General features: G+C 46.5%; 1 protein-coding gene across 2 annotated transcripts in view; it reads left to right on the top strand.

The window, feature by feature from the left end:
• Positions 1-22,335, top strand: part of Ccdc149 (coiled-coil domain containing 149) — a 95,336-nt gene that overhangs the window by 36,487 nt on the left and 36,514 nt on the right. For both annotated transcript variants that reach the window (XM_021163107.2, XM_029477845.1), the window contains exon 4: positions 14,108-14,215. In XM_021163107.2, coding sequence (XP_021018766.1) covers positions 14,108-14,215 — 108 coding nt within the window. The remainder of the gene's footprint in view (positions 1-14,107; positions 14,216-22,335) is intronic.

The raw sequence follows: 22,335 nt of genomic DNA, 5'->3' as shown, positions 1-22,335 counted from the left end.
TGTACAGTTCTTAGGTTCATTAGTTTGAAATTTCTGATGCTGGTAAACAGCCTCACTCTCTCTGTCTCTCTGACTCTCTGTCTCTTTGTCTTTCTCTGTCTCTCTCTCACATATACACACACAGACACACATAGGCACACACACAGACACACACAGATACACAGACACAGACAGACAGACAGACAGACAGACAGACACACACACACACACACACACACACACACACATATGAGACTCTCATCCCTAAATAGCAGCGCAGTCCACATCCACATCCACCTGTCCAATGCTACTCACTCCTAAACTCCTTCCTGCTCTGTGTGACTAGTTTATAATGCTCCATGTTTGATCTGAAGTCTAATTTTTCTGTGTGGCTAATTGATGTTTTTTTCTAAACAAAATTACATGGGAGTTTATCATTACCGTTTAAAAAACTGAAATCCTTAATCTTGGCTTGCTGGGTGTTTTCAATAGCTGTAGGCAGTCATCTTCCCTGTGATTTCAGAGTTTGTTAGTATTCATGAAGGAGTTTTCCAGTTTTAAGTGCATTCACATTCTGTGACTTTATAATGACACATTTACATTTACTGAGGAGAATCTGATGAATTCCAGTAAGTCTGTCAAGCCGCATCCTTACGGTTCTAAAAATACAAGTTCAAGGTGCCAAACATGAGCACTGTGGCTTTTAATATGGTGCTCAGTTCCCATCTCTCTGGGAATTAATATGGAGCTGGAGCTGGAGCTGGGCATCCTTCCTGCCTGGCTTGGAAATCACTCGCTAGCCCCATGAGATACAGAGTAACAGAACTCTGAACTGTGATGGGCTTGTGGAACCAGATGCTCTGAGATGATGTGGGCCAAGGGCTATGTGGTCAGTAGTCTCCTGGGGTTGTTAGTACTTTTCTCTCTTCTGGGGCATGTTTAGCAAATAAAAAAATGTCAGGTGCCCAGGTAGACTCGAAATCAGATAACCAATGAATACTCTTTTAGGATAAAAGTGCATTCCATGCAATGACGGGGAGACACATCCCCAGTGATGGGGACGAAATGTAAGTAGGCATTTACCTGAAGTTCAAACTCACCTTACCTAAGAACTCTGCTCTTGTGGCAACTATGGGGACCACTTCCCCTTGTGGTCAGCATCAGCTTCCTTCTATTGCTGTATCCCCTGAGCAGGAATGGTAAGATGCCCAGCATTCAAGCCCTACTCTCTAGGTTGGCCCACCATGGCCATACTCCCATTCTTTGTCTAACCCCAAGGTGTTATTATGATCATAGGCTTAGATTAGACATTGAGGATGGAAGGGTTGCTAGGGGTCAGCAATTATGTGCTCCAGACTGAGTAGCCTCAAGAAGGTACCTCTGGGTATCCCTCTACCTCCTCCCTTTAAATAAAACTCATTCTATCCTAGGATGTTAACTGTCCACTATGGCTCCTAGCCTTCTAAAGAACATGCTGTTCTTGGGAGCCTCATGGTTGCATTTGGAGTTCAAAGTAGCTTGGGCCAAAGCGATGGTTCCTAGGTCATAGGATCCTCCCCAGAATTGTTTGTCTAGTGCTCACAAGAGGCAAACATATATATCTGGATTTGGATATAGGAAGACCAGTGTGAGTGACCCTTGGCCTGGAGAGTAGGAAGACCAGGGTGACTGCGCCTAGGTCTGTCCTCCATGTCAACTCTCTTGTTTACCCTCTTTTCTCTTAGTGGCCTCCTTTCTCCTCAGAGTAGGCAATGTGGCCACTAACCACATTGAATATGGACATCATGCATTTAGCCTTGAGAAAAAAGGCAGTTCCCTGGGTCTCAGGGGGAGAGTATAGGCCAGGATTGTGCTAGGACTCACTTTAGGCTTAGACAGGCTGGATAAGGCTTTCCACAGAGCTGAGGTGGCTCTCACTGTGCCCACGGCCTGGGTACTGGTAGATAGTGCCACGGTCACCTGCTTTATGTTCCCTTTGAAGTGATCTTTGAGTAACATACACTAAGTATAGTAACTTTATTGTTCATCCATTCTCACTATGTTACGGCTGCTGTGGGTGACCTTGTTGAACTCCAAGTGTGGCAGGTTATGGTTATAGTCCGTGCTATCCGAGCAGGGTGGAACTGGAAGCTTATGGAGATCAAAGAAGTCATATATACACAGGAAGTAGAAGGCATGCGACTAGCTGGTGCAGAAATGGAGTGTGAACTCCGCCATGCACCCCAGCTGCTAGTGGTGACTGCTGGGTCTCAGGAAAATCTTATTGAGCACCTTGCATGGGCCTAGTGCTTATTTTGATAGGAAGGATCTGGGAGTGGGAAAGCCAGAGCAAAACCCTTGACCTGTTGAACTTGTATTGTCAAAGTCACCACCCCTTTTTCTCACCTTGTCCTGGTGTCAGCCCCCTCCCTTCCCAAGGTATCTTGGTATAAATGACCAAGAATATAGTCATTGTTAAGTCTAATGGAGATACTGTGGTTATGTCAGGAAAATGCATCATTAAATGCAGGATGGTCGACAATACAAAGGAGAGAAAACTGTGGCCCCTATGTTCTGCCTGAGTACTGGGGGAATAAGTAATAGTGGAGCATAGTCTTGGTATCAGAAAAAAAGAGGTCTTTTCCCCTTTAAAATATTTTAAAATTTTGTTTCATGTTAGTTAATGGGCAGGTGAATGGTTTTGACTGGTGGTGTTTAAGTCACTTTACACCAGGCTATTCAGAATGGGGAAGAACATCAGCTGCCTTTTTTTTTTTTTTTTTTTTTTACACACTGATTCTAAGGTGACTTCCCTTGGAAACTTCCCTCCTCATTTAGCCCAAACCAGACAGTACATGTGTTTGTAAGGGAAGGAGCCACACTCATTTCCTGAACTGCTTCATGAGCAGGAAGTAGGTTAGGCACGCTCCTGACCCAGTGCCTCCTAGCCTATATTGTGTATTGATCCCAGATATGAGGCAGAAGGAGCAGTGTTTATCCCTCCAGCTGCAAAATGAACGCACCTGGCATGAACCGATGGCACTGAGCCAGACTGAACTGCCAAGTTAACGGAGGCAGCGTGGAGATCACAAGATGTGCACACTGGAAAGAAGATGCCCACTTGGCTTCTTGCTGCCTCATCGTCCTTGAGTCAGCAGTAGCCATTTCTGACCTTACTAGGATCTTCCCTGTTCATTTCTTGGAAGAGAGATGCTGTGACCATCCCTTGTCCCACCTTCTCCATTATCTCATCCTCTCAGGAATCAGAGATGTCTCTGCAAACCAGTCCAAAGCCACAGGTCCTCACTCTAGAAGAAGCTCATGGGCTTGTCACCAAAACTTGCCTACCATTTCATAGAGTCATGGTGCCTCTGTGGCCTCCCCGTGTATCCTTGGCATTCATTTCACAGGCTGTATGTTAGCATCTGTAAAGGATTAAGGGTTCGTCAGTCACATATTTCGATAGAAAACAACACATTCTTAGCCCTTGGAGCACCGTGTGCTTTCTAAGAGGACATAAAAGTGTTCATGCCCACGTGTGTGAGCCCTGCTTTCACCTAAGATGTACCTTACAAGAAGGTAGTGCCATGAGCTTTGATGGCATCTTCCAGTCCAATGAATTCAAGTTAATATTCTGCTCCTGGCTGGCTGACCTGTGGAAAGCCGAGTAGCTGAGTAACCCTTCTGAGCCTCCATTGCCTCCTCGTCAAAAGGAAGATAATAATGAGACATAGTCATAAAGTTCCTTTGAGCGACTTCTGCAGGAAGGCCTCTACTGTGCTGAATCGGTCAGGGCTCTTCAGAGGAACAGAACTCATAGAATGATCCTACATATCAATAATTTATAATCAAAACACTTGGGAGTTATTCTGGGAGCCACTACCAAGAAGCAGCAAAATTATAATGTCCAAGATCAATCAAATATATGCAATTTATTAGAGTGGTTTACAGGTTATGGTCTGGTTAATTCAACAAAGGCTGTCTAATGACTGCAAAAAATGTGGCCCAGATTAAAGGTAGACCTTTCCCCCGTCAAAGGAGCCTAATTAAAGGTGGGTCTTCTCACTTGGAATGATTTAATTAAGAAAAATCCCTTATCAGTTTCCCCAGCTACTTGAGTTTTAGTTAATTCCAGATGTCGTCAAGCTGACAACCAAGAATAAACACCCCACAGGCTTTGCCTGGTAGCCGGTGAATAGGTACTGAATACCAGGTCTTTTGCAGTTTTCTTGGGATACTCCCAGGCCACACAGCAGGCTCACAGAACAAGACTAGACTCTGGAAGACTGTGTGATGTGGCAGTTTAGTTCAGGGTTTTGGTTCTAGCTTTGAGTTTTAGATTGCTAAAACATTAGCAGGGACAAACCGTGGACACCACTGTTAGTCTTAGCCCATTTCAAGAGTCCTGTTCAGAGCTAAGCAGTGGTAGAGAAACAGAGATGGAGGCAGGGTTTTTACACTGTACTGTTGTAGAGTATCCACCACAGAAGACTACTCTGATACTGGTGTGAGTTAATAGAAAGTCTTCAGCAGCTGACTATGACAACACTGGTGTCGAGGCTCTCTGAACCTTCTTCAGAGTGAAGTTTATAAGCACCGGAGTTGAACCTGGGTTGACAAGCTTCAGGTAGGAGAAATAAGACGTCAGAAGCCAAAAAGCAAGGATAGTGCTTTTGGGGGCTTCCAGAACTATGGACGTCAATGGATTAGGTCTTTAGGTCTTTGTTTTTGTTTTGCTAGGTGGTTCTGTCTAAGTGTTAAGATTTATGGCCTGAACAGCACTTCCATCATGGTGCCAATTGTGCCAAGGTCGGGGTGCCTGTTATATAAGTTACCCTGGTTTCTGGTGGCTACTAGCCTCTGACCGTAATTTTGTCTGGCTTTTTTTTCCCCCTTCCTTCTTAATCTCCTTAAAAAGACAGACTTGAACTTCACGCTTGTAAGTCCTAGGAATATAGTTGTCATGCCTCCCTTTTGGCCCTTGGAATTCTTTTTCAAACAACTCAATTTCCAGTGGCAAATCACCCGTTAAAGAAGCTGAGGAAAAAAAAAAAAACCCAGACAACAGCGATTGCACTAATAGCTTCTCGTGGGATATTGAAATGAAAACGTCTTCCCGTTACTCCAGGCAGAACTGTACACAGTGCGCCCCTTTGCACTGTGCGGAGAGATCATGAGAAGATCTCCAACGGCCCTTTAAATATTTTTCTTTTGCTAAACAAGCACTTTCCGTGAAGGAGACAAAGGGGAATCAAGATGCTCTTGGGTTAATCTTTTTAGGTGATGAGAGATTCTTTTGGGTCACATCAGCACACCCGTCCTCCCCGACAACTCCTTCTAGAACAGACAGTCAAACATATCTTTAATATCTTTGTCTTTGGTTGTTTGATTTCAAGCACAAGTACCCTGGGAGGCGTCTCTCCTGGCTCACTAGGGAGCCTTTGCTTTCTTGCCTCTAAAAAGGAATGGCTTATTTATACAGTGACATGCACAAGATGACAACTCTGGGGACATGGAGTGTAGAGTGGCCCTGTTCAGGAAAGGAGGGAGCCTTTTATTCTGGTAGCAAAGTCGTCTTGGTCAAGCTTATTTTAGTCCCCAGGGCCCACAAATCAGAATGACTTTGTACACTAATCCTAGTTTGATGCAGAGAACCTAAAACTTCCTTCAAAGACTCCAAGTGCTTTGAGGTGTTCTTTTATAACCACTTTGAAGGCAGTGACTTAACTGTCGCACCAGGGAAGCTAGGGAGGCAGGCGAGGTCCAGCTGTTTCCAGCCCTCCCCCTCATGACTGTGGCTCCATCTTCCCTCTCATGATCTACAAATCCTCACAGCAATTTGGCATGGAGTGTGGGAGTGCCCATGACTCATAGGCTCCACAATGTTTCAGGAGCTTTTGGGGGTCCTGCTTGGTGTTTAATAACAACATGGAGACTTATGTATAGTTTAAGACTCCCAGTCTCTTTGCTGGGGGCAGTCTCCTCAGCTAGCCATCCCGACTCCCCAAGTCTAAAACACTTGGGCAATAGTCTGGGGACCTCTAGCAAGCAGAAGCAAAACTATAATGTCCTAACTCAGGCAAATCTTTGTTTGAACTGCACCTTCCCCAAAGCCAATCAATAGGTTTGCCTGGAGAGGCATTCCTCTTTGAGTACAGGGGAAACTGGGGTAGGAGGAGGCTGCTGAGTTCTTGTGCTGCCCCAGACTATGCGCAGAACATGCTCTCAGTGGCTGGTGTTTGGAAATAAGAAGCCTGCCAATGTAACGGAGGCTAAAGCTTTGGCAGTCTCTCTGAACGGGGGCCCTCGCTAATCAAGTTTCCCTCAATTACTGTGAACATAGGCATTGCCACTAGACCAAAGCAACACTGTAAGAACTGCAATTAAATTTGCCATCAATCATAGGCCTTAAGAACACTGACGCCTCATCAAATGTGGGGTGGGAATATATTGTTTAAATGTAGTTTTGCTTTTTCTAGTACTCTGCCCTATGGAAGCTATGAATTCCTGGGGCCCAGGGATTAAACTTCCTAGTGTGATACAGCTCGGCCGTGCTTTCGGAATCTGCTCTGCATTTCCTCCTCTCTTTCCTGATGAAGTCAGGGATTTGCTTTTCTTTCCTGTCTCATTTTATTTTCGTTTTACTTTTGACTTCCTATTCTGATGGGTCTGCATATTGAGAGGTATGTTATAGGGCTTCCTTGTATACATCATTTATTTATTCATATAGTGTGTGTATGAGAGAGAGAGGGGGGGAGGAGAGAGAGGAGGGAGAGAGAGAGAGAGAGAATGTGTGTGTGTGTGTGTTCATATGTGCATGTGGAGCTCAGAGGTCAATCTTGGGTGTGTGCCTTGGGAGCCGTTCTTGTCCTTAGACTGGGTCTCTCCTGGGACCTGGCACTCTCTCATTGTCTTGATTGACTGGCCAGAGAGCTGCAGGATGTCTCTATTTCAGCCTCCCCAACACTGGGATTACAAACATCCTTACCATACTGGCGTTTTATGTGGGAGCTGGAATTCAGGTTCCCGTGCTTGTACAGCTTTTCCCATTGACTTATCTTCTCATCTCTGTCATTTAAAATCTACGTTATAGATATTCATTTGTTTCTGAAGGGAAACAGAAGAGCAGTGGATCTGGGGCAGAAGGGAGGTGTGGGAAGACTGGGAGGAGGGGAAGGAAGAGAAAGTGGGGAGGGAGGGGAGGATGCGTTAAGGATGCACTATTTGAGAGAAGAATACATTTTTACAAAATTATTATTTGTTAAGTGTGTGTGTGTGTGTGTGTGTGTTATGTGCATGTGAGTGTGGTTATCTGTGGAGGTCAGAGGTATTGTTTCCTCCTGGAGCTAGAGTGGCAGGCAGTTATGGGTATGGGTACCAGGATTTGAACTTGGGTCCTCTGGAAGGACAGTGCACATCCTTAACTGCTGAGACTGAGCCATCTCTCCAGCCCAAACACTATTTATATTATGATGTAGACTGACCTTTCCATGGCTCAGTGATTAAGATCATGTGTATCTAATAGATTTCAGAGGACTTGCAGCAGGGAGGCCGAGCCTCTCTAGTGAGATTTCCTACCGGAAGGTGGCTAAGAGGTTTAGGTGAGAAGTGCTGGCTCCCTGATGCATTCATATGAGCTATCAAGAGGTTGTGACAATGACCCTGTGCAGAACATCCCCAGGGCACACTATTGTCACAATAGAGTTGGCCTGGGGAGATGTACCTAAGCAGGCACACATCTGTCTTTGGGTTTCTATTGCTGTGATATAAAGTACCATGACCAAAAGCAACTTTGGGGGGTAAAGGTTTTATTTCACATTCCGGCTTGTAAGTTCATCATTCAGGGAAGCCAGGGAAGGAACCTGGAGGTAGTAACCGATGCAGAGGCCATAGAGGAATGCTACTTACCAGCTTGCATAGCCTGCCCTCTTATAGCACCCAGGACCACCAGCCCAGGGGTGCCACTGTCCACAGTAAGTTGGGCCCTCCCATATCATTCATCAATCAATGAAATGCACCACAGACTTGCCCACAGAGGCATTTTCTCAATTAAGATCCCTTCTTCCCAGATGACTCTAGCTTGTGTCAGGTTGATACGAAAAACTAGCCAGCCCAGCATACATCATCCATCCACCCTGTCCTGGGACCCAAGCTTCCCCTTCTTAAAGGAAAGGCTCTCCAGAGTAGATTGTGCCAATAGCCATTAAGCCTCATCTCTACCTGCTTGCTACTAAGGTTAGATGCTGACTGTATGTTTGCTGTGCCCACCTTGGCCGGCAAGGAAGACACAACACGGTCGGATTCTTCTCAACAGCCTTTATTGCAGGAATGCCTCGATGCTGCTATGGGGACCCCGGGAACCCAGGGAGGTCTGCTTATATACTCTCAGTTCCCATCCACTCACAGCAGGTCATGTCACCTCACCAGGCACACAGCTTCAGCCAATCAGGGCAGCAGGGGCATGTCTCCACCAAATATGGACTTGTTTACACCGCCAGCATCATGGTGCACCTGCGCAGCTCTCACGATGGTCGTGGCTTATTTTCAGGTGTATGAGGAAGTCAGGTACAAGTCATAAGACTTAGCTGCAGTCCCGGGCGCCATCTTGGGACTGCTGCCACACCTGCTCCTCACATAAGTTCATGTCTACATGTGTATGTGCATGTGTGTGAGAGTGTGTATGAGCCTCTGGACCTGGTGTCATAGGCAGTTGAAAGCTCTGGTCCTTCGGTAGAGCATCAAGTCTTCTGGGTATCCTCTCTTCCCCATCTTAATTCTATCAGATCTCTCTTCCCTCCTCCGTCACAATGAAAATGTTTTAGTATATTTTACTTATTTATTTGTGGATGTTCACATGTGCCAGAGCACATGTGTGGAGGTCAGAGGACAAGCTGTGGGAGTTCGTTACCTCCTTCCACCAGATGGATTCCAGGGATTGAACTCAGTCATCAGTGGCTGGACCCCCTCATTGGTCTTCTGTTACAACTTCAGTAGGCTAACTCTCAGACAGAAGGACTTAAGGGCGAGGAGTCCATAGTGTGCACACTGTATTCTGTACTATCAAGCAGACCATGTCAACCTTTTCTAGCTTGACCTGAATATTTAAAAGAGGCTCCTCTGTATGTCACCACCTGCCCTGGGGATGGAAAGGAAGTGTTCTCCTGGGCCTGTCTCCCTTCCCTCTGAAGCCATCGTGCCTTGTCACATCCTCCCTGACATTTCCTTCAAGAAGTGCTATTCCAAACTGATGGCCACAGAGTCCTTCTCAATAACAGGCAGAACAGTGCGCTCTGCATAGCTGATAAATTATAAGCAGCCACCACCTGCTCGCTTGATGGATTGTTAGAGCGAGTGTGTGAGTCACGGGTGTTATTTTTGGTCGAAGGATTGTGTGAACTTTTCCTCCTCTATCCCAAGCTCTTTGAAATGTGCCACCCGCCTCCTGCCACCTTTAAGGTGTATCTCAAGGAATTGGGTTCCTTAGCAGAATAGTCATTTTCTGGCTTTCAGTTACTGTTTCGGAGTTGAGAAGGTGGAGGGCTTGAATAGAGAAAGACTGTGTGTTGACAACTCTGCCTGATGAGTATAAAAAGATTTACAGTCACTAGCTTTAAGGCAAGGGTGCTCCTTCTCTCCTGAGGTCAAGTTCAAGGCTGGGGTAGATTTACCTTGAACTCACAGCCCCAAATGTATTGTGATTCCAACTGACCATCTGCACTGTGTTGTGGGTGATGGCAGTACCTGGCTATATTTTGCTTGCATGGCTTTCAGTTGGGATGCAGACTAAATAAGGTTTCATAATGTGGTTCTGGTTTTCCGAATGCCTTCCCTGTTGTAGCCCTGGCCTCTACTCCAGCATTTTCTGGGATCTGGGGTATTTATCCTGAGTATCTGCCCTGCTCTATGCCAAAATGTCCAGGATCACCAGGGTCATCACTTCTCAGAGTGAGGCCCCTAGGTCCAGAGCCTTGACACAACCTAATTGTTTCTGGTTCTAGGCAAGATAGACAGGGAAACTAGGAACAAATTTTCAGAGGCTTTTTAGAACATCTTTCGGGCACAAAAAACACCTGGGGTTTTCTTAAATTTATTTTCCTAATAACTCATGATGGCTGCATTGCACAAAAGCATTGATCAGGGATAGACTGGAGTGCTGCTCTTTTGCTACATGAGATTGAGTTATCCTGGGCTTACTAATTCAATGGCAGTGGTTCCTGAATGTCAGGTTTTTCCTGCCCCAAAGGGGATCAAGCCATTACTGATTGAAAAGGGGGACTCTAGGGGTGTGGCAGGCTTTATGCTTTGGTTTGCTTTTGAGTTTTGTTTGCTGTTCACGGAAAGGTACAGGTGGCACTACAGGTGGCAGCACAGGTGGCCGTACAGGTGGCAGCATAGGTGGCAGTACAGGTGGTAGTACAGGTGGCAGCACAGGTGGGGGAGTACAGGTGGCAGCACAGGTGGCTATAGCTTCTCCCTGGAGACCATCCTTCCCACTTGGTGCCTGCCCTTCCATTTTGGAGGGTGCTGCTGCTGACTCACTGAGAGCATCCGTGAGCTAAGGCCTGGGAACTTTCTCGGGTTCAGTGGAAGTGAGGCAAAGAGAAAGAAGAAGAAAATGTAAGAACACCTCTTACTTTCACCTGGGTCCCTGTATCCAGCCTGTCTTGTGTCTTTGAACTGTTTTCCCCCCCCAAAGAACTTGAGATGTAAGGCAAAGGAATGCCCCTTCCCTGCCTGGATCCTTCCCCAAGGATGGACACAAGGTCCACAATCTCCTTTTCAGTGTGGTCTCCTCAGCACTCTCTGCTTCCTGTACTTGCTTCCTGTTTCTCTAGAAGCTTAATACCCAACCTAGTGAGCTACTCTCATCCTGTGCTGTGTAATGTGACGTGTAATCAGCTACACGCGAGGTCACAAGACCACAGAGTTTTGCCTCTTTTGTTTGTTGCTAAGATGGTGCCTAGCACAAAGCAGACGCCGAATGAACATTTGTGTAAATGAAGGAAGGAAGAATGAACAGTGCAGGTACAGAATCATAAAGAGTCAAATGTGGCCAAGGAGGGATCTTTCATGTTCCCATAACTCTTGTCTTCTGGGTGCCTGAGTTAGAGTCACGGAGGAGGGCTTTAAGCAGCACCCACTGGATGCCCAGCCTGGGCTTCAACGTTCTGTGTTTACTGTGGACACTTCAGGTTACCAATGGAAGGTGCAGGATTAGTTCCCTTCTGCAGATGGAGAAATTTCCCATGCAGCTAGGGACAAAACAGGGAAGTAACTTCCACTCCCCACAGAGGACTTTCCAGTCCATTGGCAGCAATGGTTCCTCGTTTCTCTGTCAACCAAGGGGAAATCTAGCCTTCCTCATCTACCATCAACATTTTATTTCATGAGAGCAGAATTCTGGGGAAATGGGAAGCTCTGAGCCATGCAAATGTGGGGTTTAAAATTTAGAATGCACTGTAGAATGGAGAAACAGAAAGGATCCTGGAACACAGGGGCTGAGGGCTGGTCCCAGGCAAGGGTCTGGGTTATTAGAGACTGGATTCAGTCGTCATTGCTTTTTAACCCTGATGCTGAGGCCAGAATATCCAACTCAGCTTCTCATTTCCTCTTTTATCTGTGCTATGGAGCATTTTGGGAGAGGGGAGGAGAGAGAACTAAGTTTCTCGCCCTTCATGGAACTTATGCTTTAGCAGGGAGAGGGAGTTAGGAAATAAACAGCGAGCAATAAACCATGAAGTAAATTATATGGTATGTTAGGAGACGGCACGCACCTCAGACAAAAGGCACAGGAGCCCACGGAGGGGGGCCATGATAAATCAAATGGTCCAAGGGGGTGTCCTGTGGGGACTGGTGACCTCTATACAAAAGCCTGAAGGAGTTGACAGAGGGTGTGGGCACCAAGATGGAATCAGGCCTGGCATGTGGAAGCAAAGAAGCAAGCATGGAAGTTGGATACCATGGAGGAAGAGGCAGAATGTCATCCCAGCCAATGGGCTGTGGAGGCCTGAAGGAGGGGGAGTCAAGAATGGGTGAGAATTTTATCTGTATATTCTTTCCTTTGCTACCCAACGGAATTGTTCCCTGAAGTGTGTAACATTGAAAGCCTTGGAGATGCAGCCACTAGAGATGGGTTGTCCATTTATACCTTTGGGTTCCCTCAGCTTCAGCATGAAGGAATCTGGGACGTATCTCCCTGTATGCCTCTTTGAGTGATTTCTGCGAGAGGCCAGCTTTCTCCTTCCTTCATCCTCACTCTGAGGTTTTTAGACACTCACCCATGCACAAGCCTGGCATGAATGGTCATCTTGCTCAGTGGTTGTCTTTGCTAAAGGTAGACAAGAACACGGCCAGTGGGGTGGACATCAGAACAATGATGGGTTGTATAATCAGGGTTGTTTTCTGCAGAACAGAGATTGGGGGCCAGCTGAAGGCTGAGTGGGGGGGAAGCATGAAGCTGAATAGGGGCTGTCAGAAGTTCAGGAGAATTCTAAAAGAGGTTGAGTGCACATCAGGCATCAGCTGTGCTGCTCTGGGGAAAGGAATGGAGCTGACTGGCTAGGTAAGCCTTCCTCCTCCCAACACACACACACACACACACACACACACACACACACACAAGGTATGGACAAGAGATGGGTGATGCTTGTGGGAGAGGAAGCTTGAGGTGGTTGTGGGCGTGGTTCTGTTCTGAAGACTGGAAGAGAAAGCAGGAACCTGGGCTCTTTGGCATTACGTGAACCACCATAAGGAAACAATGAGATGGGAGACAGCCCTGGATTCTAAAGAGCCACAACTGGATCCCGATGTTGGAGATGGCTGCCGTTTAGAATGGCAACCAAAATTCTGGGCATTTAGCCTGGGAAGATGGCATCCTGGGTAATGTGTTTGCTGCAAACAAACCTGAGTGTGATCACCAGCACACAGGTAAAAGGAAGACACAGCAGTGTACAACTGTGATCCCATTGTTGAGGAGGCACAGAAAGCAGGATCCTTGGGCCTCACTGGCCAGATAGCCCAAAGCACTGGTTCTCAGCCTTCCCCATGCTGCGACCCTTTAATAAAGTTCCTCATGTTGTGCTGACCCCCGACCATGAACTTATTTCATTGCTACTTCATAACTGCACTGATGAAGTAAGCGTTATGAATTGCAATTTAAATATCTGATATTCAGGCTATCTGATATGTAGCCCTCAAAAGGGGTCATGCCCCGCAGGCTGAGAACCACTGGCCTAGTGGTCTTGGTGTGCTCTAGGTTCAGTGGGAGAGTCTCAAAAAAAAAAAAAAAGGGCGGAGAACAATTGAGGAAAACATTTGATATCAACCTCTGCCTGCTGCATGTGCAAACATGCATGCATACACACACACACACACAACACAAGTGCACACACAAAGTCTGGGCACTGAAAGAGCAAAGAAGAGCTCATTTAACAAGACACATCTGGAGGAGCAGAAGAAATGACAGAAGTGAGAAAATACATTGCTGGCCCTACCTGGAGAACTGAACACTATCCAATTTGAAAGTGGATGTTCTATTACTTGCATGTATGTGTGGGGTATATATGTGCAAGTGTATGCTTGTGAGGGTGAAAAGGTCAGGGGAGGACATCATGTGTCCTGATCTACTCATAACTTATTCCCTCAAGACAGGGTCTCTCACTGAGCTTAGAGCTAGGCTGGCAGCCAGCAAGCCCCAGAGCCTTTCCTGTCTCCTCCCCCTCAGCCCTAGGATGACATCTGTGTACACAGCCACACCTGGCTTTTAATGTGGGTGTTAGGGATTTGAACTCATGTCCTCATGCTTGCCCAGCAACCCCCCCCCCCCCAGGATAGACATCTTAGTGACAAGCTCTTAGGAAAAGTTTGAAATAGTCCAATACGACTGATTCCTCTGCAACCTGTCTGCTCTTGTAAGCCATTTGAGAAACAAAGAGCCTCCCTAAATAATGGAGGTTTGCTGCCCACGTCACCCCAGTCTCCTTGAGCCATCACAGTGCGGCTTGAATGCTTGTTGCTTTCACACACACGTTAACTCACACTGGGCTCTATAGGATGCAGCTGAGATGGATGTCGCATCCGTCCATCAGGAAAGCACACATTGGTTCATACCTCCATACTGATTGCTGTTGTGCTGTGTTGATATTTCCAGGCTAATCTTGCGCAGCTGCTGAGAGAATCGCAGGACAGGACTAAGCATCTGGGAGAAGAGATTAAAGAACTTCGGCAGAGGCTTGGCGAGGTCCAGGGTGACAATAAGGTACTGTGAGTGGTGACAGGAAAGAGCTCACCCACATGAGTTTGCACGGGAAGTGTCTGTGTGCATAGCACATTAGGAAACACACCACAACCATTGGTTGAAAGAGATTGTTATAGACTTTTATATTTGCAATAATGAGAACTCACCGTTTAGCGTTTGTCTTTATCACAGCCCCTTTGTGTGTGCACGTGCATGCATATGTGTGAGTATCTGGGCTGCTCTGAAATATTGTGCCAGCCCACTGTAGAAGTTTTGTTATATTCAGCTTGGTGGTAGACAACATGTGGTTGAGAGCGAAATAAAACCAAATGTGATACTTCCTCCCTTCTACACAAATAATGGATTTGTGGCTCAGATGATTTGAATTTTAAGTAGTCATTCTACTAATGATGTTCACATCACCAATTTACTTTATTGCTAAATTTGGCAATTTGTATGGAACATTGCTCAAAATCCACTGCTCGGCATTAATCAAACTCCCCTGTTGGCAACGTTAATTATAAAATATGAACTCATAAACTCCAAACTAAATGTGTGCACTCGCTCTCTCCCAGCTGAAGCTACGAACAAAAGTCCAATGGAAAAACAGAAGAAAAAGTACTGAAGTTAAATTCTGCCCCTCCCATGCCCACCCCCCAAATAATTTTCTGTTTTGCCTGGCCCGGGTACATTAATTTTCAGCCCCTCACCAGAGGCAGCATTCGCCACAGGAAGGGCGAATTTTGACGCAGAAAAGCTATATTATGTTGCTGCATGTTTAGGGGTGCTTTCTTGGGGAGATGTTTTCTGGATGGAGTCAAATTCCTTGACAAATGATGGTGACTTTTGCTCCTGTAGGGAGTTGTTGTTCCTTAGCGGGAGGCACCATTGCTGAAGACATTCATTTGAAACAAACAAATAAACCAAACCCAACCCAAAACATGCTTAGTGCTTTCAGGGAGACAATTACCTAAAGGGAACACTTCCCCAGTAAGAGATCAGAGAGGCCTGGCTGATTGGAAGATGGGAAAGCAGGAGGATTTGAGTATGGTATCATTCCTGCACCTGAAATTTGGCTGCTATGTTAGTCTCGTGACAAGAACAACTTGAGGAAGTGTCGGTACGGTGGCAGGAAAGGATGATGCTGTGCTGTTTTCTCCTTTTATTCAGTCCTGGCTCCAGCCCATCGCCTCGCTCCCATGGCCTATGCTTAGGTTGGGTCTTCACACTTCACTTAATCTAACCCAGGAAATTCCTCATAGCCTCTCTCAGTCATGTTTCTATTGTGAAATGTCAAGTTGATAATTAAGACTGCCCACTGCAGTCCCCAGTGACAGCTCTGGAAAGAGGAAGGACGTTCAAGAAGTGGGGTCTATGTAGTCAATCCTTAGGCATGGCTGAGGGAACTCAACAGAAGACGAGGAGGAAGGATTGTAGGAGCCAGAGGAGCAGAGGGCATCACGAGAAAAGAGCTCACAGATCAACTAAGCAGGGCTCATAGCCTGCATGGGTTGACCCAGGTCCTTTGCACATATGTTATAGTTACATAGCTTGGGGTTCTTGTGGGACTCATAACAGCTCATAACAGCAGGAGTAGAGTATCTCTGACTCTTTGGTCTGCTTCTTGGAACCCTTTTCCTCCTACTGGGTTACCTTTTCCAGCCTTGACATGAGGGTTTGTGCCTGGTCTTACAGTACCTTGCTGTGTTGTGTTCCATTGATATCCCCGGGAGGTCTGCTCATTTCTGAAGGAAAACAGAGGAGGAGTGCATCTGGGGGAGAGAGAAGGGGGTGGAGAGAGTTGGGAGGAGAGGAGAAAGGGGAAACTGTGGATGGGATGTAATATATGAGAGAAGAATAAACAAAAAAGAAGCATTAAAAAAAAAAAAAAAGGACCAGAAATGGGCTCCAGCAGATTGGGTCATGAGTGCCCTTAACAAGGGACTACTTACCTGTTTACTGGAGTAAATTGGGTTTCTAGTTGTTCACAAAAGACAGTATCACAGGAGCAGCTGACCCCTCTCAGCTGTCTCACTTCCTGTCCCTCCACCTGACATCTTCTGCATCCACCATTGTATTGCAGCCATGAGGCCCTGTCTCTATTAGGGTTTTATTGCTATGATGAAACATCTTGACTGAAAAAAAAAAAAAAAAAAACAAGTTGGGGAGGAAAGGGTTTATTTGGCTTATGCTTTCAGATCACAATCCATCATTGAAGAAAGTCAGGATAAGGACTCAGGCAGGCCTGGAACCCAGAACCCAGAGGCAGGAGCTGATGCAGAGACCATGGAGGGTGCTACTTACTGCCTTGCTTCCCCTGCCTTGCTCAACTTGCTTTCTTATAGAACCCAGGACCACCAGCCCAGGGATGGCACCACCCACAATGGTCTAGGTCCTCCCCCATTGACCACTAATTGAGAAAATACCTTACAGCTGGATCTCATAGAGGCATTTCTTCAGCGGAGGCTCCTTCCTCTCTGATGGCTCTAACTTGTGTTAAATTGACACACAAAACCAGCCAGTAGAGACCTTCACTAGAAATCTTCTAAAGATGTGGGTCAGGAAAAGCTCTTTACGTTATAAAGTACCTGGCCACAGGTATTTTGTTATTGCAATGGAAGATAGGGTTGGAGAAATGGCTTAGCAGTTAAGGGTACTTGTCGCCCACACTTGAGAACTAGCGTGCAGAATCTGGCTTCCACTTAACAAGCCAGGTGTCCTGAATGTGTCTGTAACCCCAGCTCTGAGTTGGTGGCAGGGACAGAAAAGTCCCTTGGCTTGATGTTTTTCAGCCTTGTGAAGACAACTAGAGCTCTAGGTTCCTGGGGAGACCCTGTGTCGAAGGAAGAGGTGAAGCAGGACAGAGGGGAACACCCAGTGCTCTCTTCTGTTCTCTAAGAGTGCACATAGATGTCTATTTTAGCTCATAATCCCAGGGCATATAGTACATACATGCACACCGTCAGGTAAGTAATTAAATAGATAAATAAAAATATTTTTTTAAATGGGCTAAATCTTCATTTATTCATTTTGGGGACAGGATTTCACTATGCAGTTCTGGCTGGCCAGAAATTTGGATCAGTTTATACTACCCTTGCCTTCACAGAGATCTGCTTTCCTCTGCTAAGATTAAAGGTGTACACGACCACCTTTTCCTTCCTGCCTACTGCAAGATAAGTAAACAATCTCTGTGCTTAACATAAATTTGAAAAGCTCAGCTTTATTGTTTGTGGATGAGAAAGAAAGCCCAGAGAGGCTTCTCAATAACTCCTCAGAAGCCCAGCAAGCTCCCATGTGGCTGATGTATCACCCAGGTTAGAGGTTAAAGGTCAGTCTGGTAGTCCCGTCCTCCAGCAGTAACAGGAGCATGGTCTTTCTAATAAAATGTGAGACTGTTTTCTTTCAGCTCATAAAAACACAGGGTAGATTTGGGAGACCCCATAAGCCCAGTGAAATAGTTTGAAATGTGATTATTTTTGATTCATGCTTCTTTTTTAGTATTATACTATTTCCCTATTTCCTTTTGTTATTCTGAGCTACGCCAAACTTTAACTTTTCTGACGACCTTTCTGCTTCATCAGCTGGTCACCTCTTGATCTTTTGCTTTTTTCTGTCCCCCCCCCCCCCGCGGCACTGTGTGTGTGTGTACACATGTATATGTGAGTGTATGCACACGCAGTCCAAGGTTGCTCTCAGGAATCTTCCTCCACCACTCTTGACCTTATCCTTTGAGGCAGGATCAGTCAAACCCTGGGAATGCTGATGTGTCCAGTCTCACTGGCTAGCTTGCTCTAGAGATGGCCTGCCTCCACCTTCTGAAGCTAGAATTAGAGGCAAGCCATTCTGCTCACCTGGCGTTTCTGTGGATTTGGAGACTCCAAGGCCCAGTCCTCCTGTTTGAGCAGCAAGGATTTAACCCTGAGCAATCCCCCCAGCCTTCTTTTGCTTTTTAAGCATTAGAAATTTCAGGAAGCAATGATGGCAATGGATAATTCAGGGTAAAGCAAAGGTGACTGCTGTGTGTGTGTGTGTGTGTGTGTGTGTGTGTGTGTGTGCATGCCAGTGTTCTGCCCTTGGCTCCTTTGTCCTAGTCATTATCTAAGTATTATGATTTGCATGTATGTGAGCATGTATCTAAGGTTTTGGTTAGTGACTAATTCATGGCTTGTGGAGTAATCTGTCTGCTGAAAGGTAGACCAGGTCACTTCTCAGTATCTGGCTCATCCTCTTAAAAAAATAAACAAAACAAAACAAAACAAAACATGCCAGCAAACCCCGAGAATCACTACCCTGTTCTTTGCATCTGAATGTTTGAGGCTGGCATGGTCTCTCAAGTTATTTTCAGGCCCATGACCACCCTCCCCTCAGCCCACCTCCAGGCCTTGATAAGACAGTTCATTTCATAGCAGCACTAGATTTCTTGAAACTGAAGGCCCTGTTCAGAGGTGGCTGTTGTTGTGTGATAGAGACTGGGTTAAATCTTTGAGGTGTGTGTGTGTGTGTGTGTGTGTTGGTGGTGTGTTTTTGATGGTCGTTGTTCACTTTTCCTGTTTTGATTCATTACACCACGTGTGGCTTCCGAATGCAGGCCACATCCTTGTCATCATGTGCCAGGTGTCCACGGTCTGCCCCCTGCAGAATTTTCCAGCTACCATCTGGCTAATATTGTCTTCTCATTCTGGTTTCAGCCTGTCTGCCATGCTGCCTTGTGCCATGGAATCTTTGCACCTATGAGGCACCCAGGCCTTCTCCTTCACTCCCCTTTCTACCCGTTCCCAATCTAGGCAGATCAGGTGTTATCGGATCATATGTTAGGTGTCGTCTTCGGTCTCCGTATTTGGCTCTGTTCCTTGTCCTGACACTTGTGTCACCCCGTAACTCCGGGGGGCAATGCTCAGAAGATGAGTGCTTGGTCCAGGCTTCAGCCCTCCATACTTAGTTCCCTACATCCATAAAAACATGGAATGTATTGACTGAACGATGCTGGGAAGGGATAAAGGGAACCAAAGGAACAGCCAAGGTGCTGGTGTGGTGGCTCAGAATCCCAGCACTTGGGAGTCAGAGGTGGAGGGACTAGGGATCCTAGGCAAGATGGCAAGATGAGGGTGGGACGAAGGAGTGAAAATAAGAGAGGAAGAAGAGATCAGAGCACAGAACTCCCCTTCCACATCACATGTGCTGCAAGGAACTCAGAAATTGGAACAAAAGTTCTAGAAAAGCAAAATGTCCCAACAAGGGACAAATAGCATCTCCACCTGGGATCCCTTGGGAAGGCCTGATAGGTGCAAGGGCAGAGGACAAACTCAGTGGCCAGAGGGTATCCATGACAACCCTGCTCATGGCCAGTCCCATTCTGCTCAGCATACTTACTGACTGGATATTTGCTGCTTGGAGACCAAGCAGGGGCCAAGGGCAGTATTTGCTGAATGAACCCCTGTGCCCTTATCTCCAAGTCATCATTTCAACAGTGGCCCTTCCCCAAACCATAGGAAGGCAGACTGTGGGTATTAAGCACTTGTGAGCACTGAGGTGACAGGAAATGACCTGCCTTGGATATTTTCAGAGAGACTCATTTTTCTATTTGTTTAGCTAGAGCCTTGGCACCCCACGCTCCATAAAGCGCTTCCAAATGGCTTCCAGAGGGTTTGCAGCTACAGCAGCTCTGACAGCTTAGTATTTCCATAAGCTAAGGGGCAGGTGTCTTGTAACATGTGTGTGTTTAGGGGGGATGCTTGGATTCTATCACCATCTGACATCCCCCTGACTGGTGGCCAAGGGACCAAGAATGCCCCTAGATAAATACCAACCCACAGCCCAAACTAGATGGGAGGCATGACCACTGAGACCCACCAGAAGCTGCCCCTTCCTCAAAATTTCAGTGTGTGTGTGTGTGTGTGTGTGTGTGTGTGTGTGTGTATGCAGGTGTGTGGGTACTTGCAGGTACATGTGTACCTTGCAGGTACATTTGGAGGCTAGGGGTCCATGTCATGTGTTTCCTCAGTCACTTTCCTTCTAATTTTTGAAGACAGGATCTCTTACTGAATTTGGAACTTGCTGACTAATTGGCTAGCTAGCAAGCCCCAGGGATCCCCCTGTCTCTACCTCCTCAGTGTTGGGATTAAAATTTCAGTGTTTAAAGGTCAATGAGGACTCTGGTGGGAGAAAACACCACCCATCACCTTGGGAAATCCTTGTAGATTGATAGTCACCTTTGCTGTCAGCTATAAGGATGACTGTAAGAACCAGTTATGTGGGAAGACCCCCATCTGTACCGAGCTTGCTCTGAATAGTCTCAACATACCTGATCTCTGTCTGACTTCTCTTATAGTAGAGAGAAGGGTAAGGGCAGTAGAAGAGGATCTCTTTGTATCTAAAAATCGAATAGTAAACTTGTAGAGGCTACCTGAGTCTTAAGATAGGAGCTGGCATCCCCTCCCTGACAGAGAAAGCTTACTGTGGAACTTGGCCAGCTTTCTTGGCATCAGGAATGATGTCACCACAAACATCAAACCCCTGTCTTAGTCAGGGTTCTTATTGCTGTGATGAAACACCATGGCCAATGCGAGGAAGGGTTCATTTGGCTCACACTTCCACATCACGGTTCATCATCAAAGAGAGTCAGAACAGGAACTCAAGCAGGACAGAGGACAGGAACTTGCAGGCAGGAACTGGTTCAGAGGCTATGGAGGAGTGTTGCTTACTGGCTTGCTCCTTACAGCTTGCTAAGCCTGTTTTCTTATAGAACCCAGGACCGCCAGCCTAGGGGTGATACAACTCACACTGACCTGGGTCCTCCCCCATCAATCATTAAGTGAACCTTGTACAGGTTTGCTGACAGCCTGGTCCTATGGAGGCAGTTTCTCAATCCAAGTTCTCTTCTTTTGTATGACAGTAGTTTGTGTCAAGTTGACATATAACTAACACACTGCAGAAATGATATCTGCAGTCTAGGAAAAAAAATTGCCTTCCAGAAGATCTGGCTGAAGAGCAGCAATGGAGGCAACCCAGGAGGTCCTGTTCTTCAGGCATGCCCAGGCCCAAGTGTGTATTCCTGCTCTGCCTGCCAGTGTGTGAGTGATCTTAGGAAATTTGGCCATTTTCTGGGATCTCCATGTTCTCATCTGTAAGATGGCAATCAGTGGAGACCAGGCTTTTTCTGTGTTTACCAGCACATACCTGGTGACTGCCTGAGTTCTAGCAGCTGAAGTTATGTTAGAGGGTGAGAAGCACAAGGTTCCCCACTAGGGAGCTTCAATACTGATTGGAGAGACAGACAGAGAATAAAACGCATAAAGTCATCAGACAGTGTCTGGTATGAGAAGATGAGGAAGCGGGGTAACAAGATTTAATGACTGTATGCTCAGTCCTTCTCACTGTGCTGTGAGTTCTCTGGATGGGAGCATGCTGCTGCTTTAACCTTTAACATGTCAGGAGCCAGTGTTGCCTGAGCACGCCACCAGCAGTCACAGACTTCCCTCTTCTGGGCCCACTGTTTCCCAGGACCTTAGTATATGCCCCAGGAGAGCCCACGGTCCAAGTGAGAAGTGTGTCACGTGACACCTGGACCTCTGAGCTCAGCCAGGTGTGGCTAGCAGCAAGCATCATTTTTATGCTGGTTTCCGGAATGCACGCTATAAAAGGAGCCATGCATCCTATAAAAGGAGCACCTATAAGAAGCACCCGCAGCAGCCACGCCCTTCCAGGCCCTCTGGGACAGTGACAATGGAGCTGGCTCCCACGTACTTTTCATTCTGTTTCATGTTGGAGATTATAGCACTTGGCTGGTAGCAGACCCCAAACCAGCATGGCATGGGCAGAGGCGAGAATGCTTGCATTTTTAGCTGTCCATGAGAAACACAGGCTCTGCCTTTAGTAATAAGCTTTATATTTCACCAACTGGCGGTCCTAAGTGCCTCTGTTTGTTCTGGCATTGGCCCCATAAAATTGCAGAGCCCTTCTGTGACTGCCGGTTGTGGGGTGTGGTTGGATGGATCCTGCGAAACAGTGAGGTCCAAGCCATCAACCAATAAAGACAGGCCAATGAGCAAGCAGCTGACCAATTAAAGTATACGTTGTTTATTAAAAAAAAAAAAAAAAAAGGGAAGTGTGTTCAGCTGTGGTTGTTTATCATGGCCCTGGAT

This window comes from Mus caroli, chromosome 5, assembly GCF_900094665.2.
Source record: "Mus caroli chromosome 5, CAROLI_EIJ_v1.1, whole genome shotgun sequence".
Lineage (NCBI taxonomy): Eukaryota > Metazoa > Chordata > Mammalia > Rodentia > Muridae > Mus > Mus caroli.
This window is presented reverse-complemented; position numbering and strand designations above follow the sequence as displayed.